A 12,491-nucleotide genomic window follows, 5' to 3' on the forward strand; every position below is an offset into this window, starting at 1 on the left:
GTAAACTGAAAGCCGTCAAGCCCGTGCAGCTCTCCCGCTAGGAGGCGGCACGCGGGGGATAGGGGCGCTGGAGTTTCCCCAGCTCTAGCTGATCTTTCTCCACAGCCATGGAGCCAGAGAGGGAAGGGACCGAGAGACACCCCAGGAAGGTCAGGAAAAGGAGGCAGGCCCCAAACAAGCTGGTCGGGGCGGCTGAGGCGATGAAAGCCAGTTGGGATCTCGAGGAGAGTCAGCCCGAGGCCAAGGTGAGCAACGTGGAGCCCAAGCAGGCGGCCCGAGGCGGTTTGGAGCTCCCGGACTCTCGCCCAACCGCCGTCGGGTGCCCTGGATGCGGGCTGGGTCTCCGCCCTGGCCTCTCCGAACCTGATCCCTGATCATTAAAATAGGAATGAGTGTACAACCACCTTCCTGACACAAGGCTGTCATTGGCGGTTTAAAACTGGGATAGTGATAGTGAGTCGGCCGGGCACGGTGGCTCATGCCTGTAATCCCAGCACTTTGAGAGGTCAGGAGTTTGAGACCAGCCTGGCCAACATGGAGTAACCCCTGTCCCTACCAAACACACACACACACACACACACACACACACACACACACACACACACAAAACTAGCCGGGCGTGGTGGTGGGCGCCTGTAATCCCACCTACTTGGGAGGCTGAGGCAGGAGAATCACTTGAACTCAGGAGCAGGAGGTTGCAATGAGCCGAGACCACACCATTGCACTCCAGCCTGGGCAACAAGAACGAAATTCCGTCTCAAATAAATAAATAAATAAATAAACTAGGATAGTGGGCCGGGTGCAGTGGCTCACGCCTGTAATCCCAGCAATTTGGGAGGCCAAGGCGGGAGCATCATTAGAGGCCAGGAATTCGAGACCAGCTTGGGCAATATAACAAGGACTCCATCTCTTAAAAAAAAAAAAAAAAAAAAAATGGTACAGTGCCTGGCGCATAATAGGAATGTTCGTCCAACAAATATTTGTTGCCATCTTCTCAGTGCCAAGAATTGTTCTATGTTCTAGCAGTATCCCGGGGCACAAAAATACAATTCCTTGCCCTCCTGCAGTTTACATTCCCGTAGGGCAGGGGTCCCCAACCCCCTGTGCACAGACTGGTGCCTGCCTGCCCATGGGGTCCCCAACCCACTGTCCACAGCTGGCCTGTTAGGAACCGGGCCACAAAGCAACAGGAGGTGAGCGGTGGGCGAGCAAATATTACCGACTTAGCTCCACCTAGGCATTAGATCTCATAGGAATGCCAACCCTATTGTGAGCCTTATTGTGAACTTTGCATACGAGGGTTCTAGGACTAATGATAAATGTAATGCACTTGAATCATACCGAAACCATCCCCCCAGCCCTTCTCCCAGTGGGTGGAAAGATTGTCTAACACAAAACCGGTCCCTCGTGCCAACGGTTGGGGACCACTGCAGTAGAGGAATAAAAAGGCTGATTATCGGCCGGGCGCAGTGGCTCACGCCTGTAATCCCACCACTTTGGGAGGCCGAGGCGGGCGGATCACGAGGTCAGGAGATCGAGATCATCCTGGCAAACACGGTGAAACCCCGTCTCTACTAAAAATACAAAAAAAAAAAAAAAAAATTAGCCGGGCGTGGTGGCAGAGGCCTGTAGTCCCAGCTTCTCGGGAGGCTGAAGCAGGAGAATGGCGTGAACCCGGGAGGCGGCGGAGCTAGCAGTGAGCGGAGATCGGGCCACTGCACTCCAGCCTGGGCGACAGAGCGAGACTCCGTCTCAAAAAAAAAAAAAAAAAGCGTGATTATCACTATCATACCCTTCCATTTATTGAGAACTAAATATACTTCATCTCTTTAGTCGTTCATTGGGCTTTTTTGTTTGTTTTTGTGTTTGAGACAGGGTCTTTGCTCTGCTGGACTCAGGCTGGACTACAGTGGTGGGACAAGGATCCTCCTGTCTCTGCCTCTTATAGGCATGAGCCACTGCACCCAGCCATTCATTGGTTTTTATTGTCTGCCATGTGCTGGGGCACTGACCTAGGTGCTTGGGGTACATCAGTGAATAAAGTTCACTGCCCTAGTAGGTCTTATATTCTAGTGGGCAGAGACAAGTGATAAAAATAAGTTATATAATATGTGAGAGCGGGATTAGGGATGTGATTTTTTTTTTTTTTTTTTTTTTTTTTGAGGTAGTCACACTGTTGCCCAGGCTGGACTTAGCTCACTGCAACTTCCGCCTACCAGGTTGAAGTGATCCTCTCACCTCAGTTCCACCAATTAGATAGGATTACAGACGTGTGCCACTGCGCCAGCTAATTTTTCTTTTTTTGTAGAGACAGGGTTTTGCCATGTTGCCCAGGCTGGTCTTGAACTCTTGGACTTAAGCGATCTGTCCACCATGGCCTCTGCAAGTTCTGGAATTATAGACATGAGCAACTGTGCCTGGCCTTTTTTTTTTTTTTTTTTTTTAAAGAGCGACAGGGTCTCCAACTCCTGGCAGGGATCAAGAGATTCACCTGCCTCAGCCTCCCATAGTGCTGGGATTACAGGCATGAGCCACCGCACCCAGCTGAAAATTTTTTTTTTTTTATTAAAGTGGGATTCCAGTTTTTTTGCCTATCGAATTTGCAAAAAAAGTTTAATGTTCATGTGGTAAGAAGTGTAAGGAGACTGACAATCACATATTTTGTTATGTTGAAACAATCTCAAACTTACAGAAAAATTGTAAGAACAGTATCAAAACCTCCCCTCAACCAACATTTGAAAGTAGTTGCTGACACAATGGTCTTTTTCCATCCACCGCCAAGATATCTTATTATATATTTTCCATAAACCTACATAATCACAGTGCAACCATCAAAATCAGGAAATTAACATGGATATATTATGACCATCTGCTCCTCAGATACCATCCAAGTTGTCTGTAGGTTGTTTGAATAAGATTGTTTTTAGCAATAAGATCCAGTCTAGAATTGTGTTAAATTTGTCATGTCTCCCTCAAACAGTTCCTTAGTCTTCCCTTGATATTCATGACTTTATTGCTTTTGAATAATCCTGGGCCAATTATTTTGTTGAATGTCCCTTAAATTAGATTTGTCTGTTTCTTCATTGATTAGATTCAGGTTATACACATCTTTAGCAGGAATATCACAAGAGTGATACTCTGCTCCCTTGCAGATTGTACACAATTTGATTTGTTCCGTTACTGGTGATATTAACCTTGATAATTAAGGTAGTTTCTACTAAACTTCTCTAAAGTTATCTTTTTCTTTTTGTAATTTTCATTCTTACTTATTTTTTTGAGACAGGATCTTGCTATATTGCCCAGGCTAGTCTGGAATTCCTGGGCTCAAACAGTCCTCCCACCTCAGCCTCAGTGTAGCTGAGATTACAGGCCCAAGCCACTGTTCCCAGCTCTCTTTGTAATGTCCTTCCTCAAACATTTTGGGCTTATGCATTTACTTTTTTATCAGTATGAACTCAGTAGTACCTATTTTGTTCAGTGTGTTTCTATCTTTTACTGGATTGTGATGCTTTAAATATCCAAGATTTTGTCATTAAGCTAGCTTCTGTGGACTTTTGACATGACAACACCGTTCTTTGGGCACATCATTACTTTCTGGCACAAAAAGATATTCCAGGCCCATATGTGCTTTCCCTGGTACCAGGTCATCTTCCTTTGTGAGCACCCTCATCCTATGACAGGTAGCTGCCACCATCCTCTCATGTTTATACCCTTATCCTGTTCAGGCTTTAAATCCTGCAACAGACCACTACTGTCCCTCAGCATTGATGCCCTCCTTACCCTAAATAGTTTCTGACATCTGATATCTGGCCTCACTGCCCTCCCTTCCTTCCTGTATGGGTGACCTCCTTGTGCTGCTGAGGCTTTGACACTCCACACCTGAGCACCCTCCTGCATGAATGTCCTGGTCTTCTGCTCCTAGTCCTGGACTGTCTCCTCTGCAGGACACCCTCACCCAACTCCGGCTCTTGACATCCCATGCCTGGCAACCAGGGTTACTCACCGCCCTATAGACTCCATCTTGCTCAGTCTCACCTTATTAATTTCATGTTTTTATTTGGTAAAAACAAACTGGCATATTCTTTCAAGAGTTCATTTGAACCGGCAATTGATCCTAAGAAAGTAATTAGATAGATGTACAAAGGTGTCTGTACAAGGATGTTCATCATAATGTTTGTAATTTAAAAAACAAAACAGTGTTATCAATAAGGAATTTTTTTCAGATATATTATAAATTTTCAGGTAAATTTAGAAAATGGACTATTATTCAAGTATTAAAATTGATGTGTTTTTTTTTTAAACTGATATGGAAAGATACTCACAGATTAAGTTCGGGAGTAGGCAGTTGGTTTCAAAAAAGAATGATAAAATCCACTGGGGGCTATATAGTATAGAGATAAGCCTGCATTCCAGTCTTGGTTCTGTCATCTGTCTGTTTCTCCAATTTATCCGTGAAATGGGGATAATAGTAGTACACACTTAAAAAGTTGTGAGAATTAAATTATTTAATGCATGTAAAGTGATCAGAACTGTGTCTGGCTAATATAAGAGTTTAACATTAACTTAAGACCATGGGAAGAAATTAGCAATAATATCTGATGTTTATTAAGTACTTGTATCAGGCACTAGCCTCAGTACATTGTACTTGAACTATTTCATTCGTCCTCCCAATTATTTAATGAGATAAAATTATAATTACTCTCTAGATGAAGAAACTGAGTCCTAGAAAGGCTATGGCACTGGTCCAAGATGATAGAGCCTGGTGTTTGAACTCAGGTAGTATGACTCTAGGGCTTGAGCTTCTAATTGCTATACTCTGCTGCCTCGCAGACCAAAAGGAAAGTGGTGATTACCTTTGAGTTGTACTTTTATTTTAATTATCTCTGAGGTGACTTTTATTTTCATTTCTCTATTGTGTATCATTTATTTTACACTTCTCTATTATTGAATCTTTTATAACAAACACGAATTACTTTAATAAACAAATATAGGCTGGGTGTGGTGACTGTAGGTTGGGCGTGGGGGCTCATGCCAGCACTTTGGGAGGCTGAGGAGAACAGATGGCTTAAGCTCAGGACCAGCCTGGGTGACATGGTGAAAACCCATCTCTACCAGAAATACAAAAAAAATTAGCCAGGTGTGGTGGCACACATCTGTGGTCCCAGCTAATGTGTGGTCCCAGCTACTCAGGACACTGAGGTGGGAGGATCACTTGAACCTGGGAGACAGAGGTTGTAGTGAGCCAAGATAGCGCCACTGCACTCCATCCTGGGTGACAGAGTGAGACTCTATCTCAGAAGAGATAAAACAAAAACAAGTATAAGTTCAAAGCCTTTTTAAAGGGATTGGGAGCTTGACTGAACTCTTGTTGCCCAGGGATAAATTCTCATTCATTAGCTTAGGCCGCATTGATCTATGATCTGGCTCCTGCTTCCCTCTCCTTGTACCTCCACTACTATGCAACATGCAATCTTGGCTCCTTGCCAAGCTATACTACATGTTGAATGTGATGTTCCCACCAACAGGGTAGACTCATTTTCAAGGCTTAGCCTCAGTATTTTCATCTCAGTAGCCTTCCCCAAACTCTCTGACCCCTAAAGCAGTTAGACTCCTTGTTCTTATACCTTTGTATTAGCACTTACCCACACTATGTTGGAATTAGCTATTGCTTTTTCCTCCTAGTAGAATGGACTCTTTGAGAGCATGAATTATGTTTTATTTATCCTATTCCTAGCATGTAACCAAGTATCTATAATTCAGATTTTGTGTCAATGATAGTTCAATATTTTATTAATAATGTCATACCTACCACATATTGTTATTTTATACCATCATTTTCAATTAATTAGAACTTCCTTATGTTAGAATATACCTGGATGTTAAAGTAATCAGAAGCTAGAATAATTTAATAACTAACTTTGTTGGTATTCTTGATAACCAATAATTGTTTGCTATGCCCTGATTAATCTTTGCAGAAAGCCCGCTTATCTACCATTTTATTTACTGACAACTGTGAAGTAACCCATGACCAGCTGTGTGAATTGCTGAAGTATGCAGTTCTGGGCAAATCCAATGTTCCAAAACCCAGGTATGAAATGAACTTAAATGGTGGGTATTGACCACAGGTTTCTTTTTTCTTTTCTTTTCTTTTCTTTTTTTTTTTTTTTTTTTTTTTTTTTTAACCTCTCCCAAGGCTCTATCATTCAAACCAGAGGTTTCAAACTGGCTTATCAACATTACTTTTTTGCTCTACAGCACATCCTAAATTTTTTTCATGATGTCTGCCAAGTGTTAATTCTGGAAATTCCTATATAAAAATCTACCTTTTCTTCTTCCAAAAACTCAAAAATGGCAGCTATCCCTATATTCCCACATGGCAACAATTTGTCAAAGCTGAGTGGTGGTCTCCCCCATTATATGGGACATGTATACTCCAATGTCCTACCTGGCCTGCTTCCCGTATTTACAGTATCTGTCTGGCTACTATAGGTATTTTAGTTTGTTTCACCTGATGCAGACTCAGTTGAAATAACAATGATTTGTGAAGAATTCTAGTTAATCTTTTTTCTTTCTTTTACAAATAAAGGACAAAGAGAGCCCAGGCATTGTGGCTCACACCTGTAATCCCCAGCACTTTGGGAGGCCAAGGTGGGAGGATTGCTTGAGTTCTGGAGTCTGAGACCAGCCTGGGCAACATAGCGAGACCCAGTCCCTACAAAAAAAAAAGAGAATCTTACTATTTTGATATTGTTGGTGCCATTATTAGGTGTCTTATGAAAAATGTTTTGTATGTATACAAATAATACATCTTCCTGGGAGAGGTTGTTATGAATTGGCTAGCTACTTTGAGAACTGTCTTCTCCATCAACAATTACAGCCATCAGTCTGTCAGTTTATCTAAAACTTTTTTTTTTTGGTAGGTTTTATGTCTCTATTGCAACTACCCAACTTGGCCATTGTAGCCCAAAGCAGCTATATGTAACACACAGACAAATAAGCACGACTGTAGTTCAATAGTCTTATTTACAAAAACGGGTGGAGCAGGATATAACCTTTTTTTTTTTTTTTGAGATGCAGTCTCGCTCTGTCACCTAGGCTGGAGTGCAGCAGCACAATCTCCGCTCAGTGCAACCTCCACCTCCCAGGTTCAAGTGATTCTCTTGCCTCAGCCTCCAGAGTAACTAGGATTATAGGCACATACCACCACTCCCAGCTAATTTTTTTGTATATATTTTTAGTAGAGATGGAGTTTTACCATGTTGCCCAGGTTGGTCTTGAACTCCTGACCTCAAGTCATCTGCCTGCCTTGGCCTCCCAAAGTGCTGGGATTACAGGCGTGAGCCACCGTGCCTGGCCAAAACTGAAATTCTTAAAGCCAGCCATTTGATTACCTGGCTTAGGAAGGACTGCAGAGGAGGTTGGGATCTTAGGGATGACTTTGTTTGATTCCAAACAAATCTTAATCAATAGGACAGTGAATTTAAATGCATTGTGTTTTGCTTGGTATTTTACTTGATTTGAATGCAATAAGTATTTATCTCTATGGATCTTTATTTGAATTCTGTGCAATAATGGCTGTCTTCCAGTTTCAGGCAGATAGTGAATGATGATAAATTCTATTCACTCTCACGCACTGCTTTTCCTGCTCCTTCTCCCCTATTTCCCCTCTATATGCCTGTAACTGACTTAAGGCCATCTCTCTTAACTGTGTTGGTTTGATTTCTCGGCAGCTGGTGCCAGCTTTTTCATCAAAACCACCTAAACAACGTAGTGGTTTTTGTTCTGCAGGGAATGAGTCAGCTACACTTTTACAGGTTCTATTTGGAGTTTGGATGTCTTCGAAAAGCATTCAGACATGTAAGTTAAGAAAACTTTGCACTAGGGGCTGAGTCTGTCCTCCCATTCTGAGACTAATGCATGTGTCAGGGACCATGCTCCTTGGCAACCTAACTGAACAAACAGTAGGGGATATATAAAGCAAAAGGACCTTAGAGGCCTCATGTAGATTTGTCTCTGATTTTCTTTGGAAATCTAGGCAAACACTTATTCCCAGGTTATAATCTGTAGCTCCTAGGTTGATATTGTTCTATTTTATTTGGGCTATGGTGTTTTCAGAAATTATAAAATATATATACAAGCTGTGTTTTCTACCTCTCTTTAAAAAAAATCACAAGATTGGGCACCCTTAAAACAGTATATGGAACTGAATAGCAGTTGTCATCTTTAAAAAGAGGCACCTGCTTTCCATTTTCCCATAGCCTCTTCCATTTCCTAGTGACCCATTTCATCCATTTATCCCTGAAGGCATTTGAGTTGGTGAGCCCTAATTTAACTTCCCTGGGTCACCATTTTCTTTTTTTGCTTTCATTTATTGAGCACTCCCTGTGTGTCAGGCTCTCTATTAACCATGGACCACATGCTACACATATCATCTTCAGTTATCACAATAGTCTTATAAATAGATACTTTTTAATTTCCATTTTGTATGTGAGAAACTGAGTAACTTGCCCAAGTTCTGGCCTGTAAGTGGTAGCGCTGAAATTTAAGCCCAGGTGAACCTGAAGCTGAAGCTCTCAACCTTTTTGCCCTGTGGTACCATCTGTTCTGATGGCAATGGCATGCTTTCCAATGAAATAATAGATTTGGAAGAACTTTGAAAATACAAAGGGACTTTTCTTGTCTAAGTTGTACGTTTCTTTAAAGTTTGTCTTTTTTACGATGTATAATCACAGGGATTGATTAGCGTTGTGTGGCTTCATTTACTTAGTCACTTTTCTATATTAAGGAAACAGTTCTCATTTTAAAATGCTAACAATTACTGTCTAGAACTTTAAAAGCACTGAGCTGACAATAAAAGTCCAGGCCTTTCACAGTATTTTAGCTGTTCAACCATTTTTTTAAAACCTGTTAATATATTTTCAGAAATTCCGCTTGCCTCCACCATCATCTGATTTTCTAGCTGATATTGTTGGGCTACAAACAAAACAAAGAGCTGGAGATCTGCCCAAGACAATGGAAGGTATAGCTATGATGCTGGTTTGATGATTTGCTCACTCTAAAAGATGTGGATATGATTGTAAGTAGGTTTAGCACAACAGAACTCAATTCTAACTAACTTAAGCACAAAAACAATTTTTGTTTTTTTGAGATGGGGTCTCACTCTTGTCACCCAGGCATAAGTGCAGTGCTGTGATCACACAGCTCACTGCAGCCTTGACCTCCCAAACTCAAGCAGTCCTCCCACCTCAGCCTCCTGAGTAGCTGGGGAACTATAGGCACGTGCCACATTCCCAGCTAATTTTTTTTTTTTTTTTTTTTTTGAGAAACGGGGCTCCACTGTGCTGCCCAGGCTGGTCTCAAACTCCTGAGCTCAAGTGATCTTCCCGCCTTGTCTTCCCAAAGTGCTGGGATTATAGGCATGAGCCACCATACCTGGGCCACAAGAACAGATCTTTTAAGGAAAACTGGGCAGGTACCCAGGGAGGTTAGATAGCAGGAACCACAGCCAGGGTTCATGCCTCAGAAACCATCTGGTTAGATAGCTAAGGATACCTGGGTATCACTAACATTGGACTGTTATGAATTACTCTGAATAATTTCTAAACTGTCACTGGGTCTTTGTACCCACCAGTGTACAGGTGGGAAGGAAGATCATGCCTTTGACTAATATAAGGGATACTTGCTGATACTACTCACAGTGAAGAATAAATAGGCGGGAGGTTTAGATATTAGCCAGCTGCAAGATTCATGATAGCAGTGTTTTTCAAACTATGGGTTGTGTCTGATTAGCAAGTTTTAGCTAACCTTTTTGGTTTTTCCAGGAGGTGAGTGATAGAATAGTATAGGACTTATCAGAGTTCATTGCATATAGTAAGGTTAGGTATTGTTCAATGATACTGTATTTTGTGTTCAGAAATTGAATAATATCAACCAGTGTTGAAAAAGTAGTGAGGAGTAACTTGATTTCTTATCTCCTCTAGAAATGTGCTTGTATTATCCTCTGTCCTAATCCCCACTTCTAATTTTCTATCCTTCCATTGTTCTCCTCATGGATGCCCATTTTTGATCTGCAGTTGTATTTGATTTGATCTGCATTGTATTTTAAACATCTGTGATTAAATCACAGAGTAATCATGAGATTCTAGGTTCAAGTAAAAACATCACATTGTGAAAGAAAAGATGTAATCAGGAAAAAGAAATTTGACATGTTTGAAGAGTACAGCTTGTTGGGCATGCTGAGAAGAACAGGAGGAGGCAGTGATGAGAGACAAAGCTGGAAAGGCAGATTAAAGCCACACCCTGCAGGCTTTGTTTTTATTTTATTTTTTATTTTTATATTCTGTACCAGCCACAGAGAGACAACCTGCAGGCTTTGAATGCCATGCCAAAAGAATTTTGGATTTTATTCTGTAGGCCTTGAGGAGCCAGAGAGGTTATGGCAACTTCTCTATCCTCTTAAGTATTTCACTTCATCTTCCCATGCTAAATATCACAGTCCCCAAGGCATAGTCCCTCGCACTCTGATCTTCGTTAATCAGTCTTTCCTTTGGAGTATTCGTCTGTTTTTGCCAAGTTCACCTATTAGTTTTCTTTGAATGACTCCTATATCATTATCTCTAGGTCTGATGCCCTAGCTTGCAGGCCTGCATTCTCAACTGCCTGCTGAATATTCCAATTGCTATTTGGATATTCTACTGTCCTCAGTCACAACATAGCTAAAAGCATTTTTCTCATCCTCAAATAATGGGCTCTTCATATTCCCTCTTGTTGGTGTCATTTTTCTCTAAGACACCAGTGTTGAATTTTACAATTTTCTTTTGGCTCCCTATCCCCAATCTGTCTGCATGCCTAATTCCCTTTGCTCCTATAAATCTCTGTTCAGATGTCAATTTAACAGAGACCTTCTCAGATCATCCTATAAAAAACATAAGACAATAACCCTTTTCCTGCCCCAACATTTCCTATCCTTTTCCTTTTCTTCAAAGCCCTTATCTTACCTGATATATTACATATTTATTTGTTTATTATCCATATTTCCAACTAGAAGTTAAATTTCATGAGGAATTTTGTTGGTTTTGTGCATTGGGAAATTCCTAGTGGCCAAAACAGTGCCGGGTATATAATAAAGTTATAGATAAATATTTAAATATTTTGCTGGCTGAATTGAGTTATTTTTTCACCATGTTCTACCAGTTTTTTGTGTATGTTTTATATATATCCCTTTTCCTCCATCCCTTTCACTATCTTAATTCGGATGCTGGTAACAACTTTTTTTTGAGACAGAGTCTTGCTCTGTTGCCTAGGCTGGAGTGCAGTGGGATGATCCCGTCTCACTGCAACCTCTGCCACCTGGGTTCAAGTGATTTTTGTGCCTCAGTCTCCTCAGTAACTGGAACTACAGGCAGGCACCACCACACCAGCTAATTTTTGTGTTTTTAGTAGCGACAGAATTTCACCATGTTTGACCAGGCTGGTCTTGAGCTCCTGACTTCAAGTGATCCACCCGCCTCAGCCTCTCATAGTGCTGAGATTACAGGCGTAAGCCACTGCACTTGGCCTTCTTTCTTCAACATTTATTTTAAGTTCCGGGGTACATGCGCATGATGTGTAGGTTTGTTACATAGGTAAATGTGTGATGTGGTGGTTTAGTACACAGATCAACCAATCACCTAGGTATTAAGCTCAGCCTCCATCAACTATTCTTCCTGATGCTCTACCTCCACCAATCCCTCTGACAACCCGAAATGTGTGTTGTTTACTCCCCATGTGTCCATGTGTTTTCACCATTCAGCTCCCTCTTATAAGTGAGAATATGTGGTGTTTGGTTTTCTGTTTCTGCGTTTGCTGAGAATAACGGCTTCCAGTTCCATCCATGTCTCTTCAAAGGACGTGATCTCATTCCTTTTTGTGGCTGCGTAGTATTCATGGTGTATATGTACCACATTTTCTTTATCCGATCTATCATTGATGGGCATTTGGGTTGATTCCATGTCTTTTCCACTTGCATGTATCTTCATAACAGAATGATTTATATTCCTTTAGAATATACCCAGTAACAGGATTGCTGGGTCAAATGGTATTTCTGCCTCTAGCAGATGCTCATAATTTTTTGGCCAGAATTACTGTAAAGCACTTTCTAGCCTATTTCTACTTCATTGTCTTTCTTTCTTTCTTTCTTTTTTTATGTATTTTTAAACATTTAGGCCAGGTGCAGTTGCTCATGCCTATAATCCAAGCACTTTGGGAGGCTGAGGTGGGTGGATTACCTGAGGTCGGGAGTTCGAGACCAGCCTGACCAACATGGAACAATCCCATCTTTACTAAAAATACAAAATTAAGCTGGGTGTGGTGGTGCATGCCTGTAATCCCAGCTACTCAGGAGGCTGAGGCAGGAGAATCACTTGAACCTGGGAGGCAGAGGTTGCGGTGAACCGAGATTGCACCGTTGCACTCCAGCATGGGCAACAAGAGCAAAACTCTGTCTCCAAAAA

The 12,491-nt window shown here is 41.7% G+C and overlaps 1 protein-coding gene across 2 annotated transcripts in view; it reads left to right on the top strand.

The window, feature by feature from the left end:
- The window catches only part of REXO5 (RNA exonuclease 5), a 43,391-nt gene that overhangs the window by 409 nt on the left and 30,491 nt on the right, over positions 1–12,491 (top strand). For both annotated transcript variants that reach the window (XM_011747102.2, XM_011747103.2), the window contains exons 2-5: positions 106–245; positions 5,976–6,088; positions 7,731–7,857; positions 8,923–9,019. In XM_011747102.2, coding sequence (XP_011745404.1) covers positions 108–245; positions 5,976–6,088; positions 7,731–7,857; positions 8,923–9,019 — 475 coding nt within the window. In that variant the 5' untranslated portion in view covers positions 106–107. The remainder of the gene's footprint in view (positions 1–105; positions 246–5,975; positions 6,089–7,730; positions 7,858–8,922; positions 9,020–12,491) is intronic.

Source organism: Macaca nemestrina, chromosome 18 (genome assembly GCF_043159975.1).
Source record: "Macaca nemestrina isolate mMacNem1 chromosome 18, mMacNem.hap1, whole genome shotgun sequence".
Lineage (NCBI taxonomy): Eukaryota > Metazoa > Chordata > Mammalia > Primates > Cercopithecidae > Macaca > Macaca nemestrina.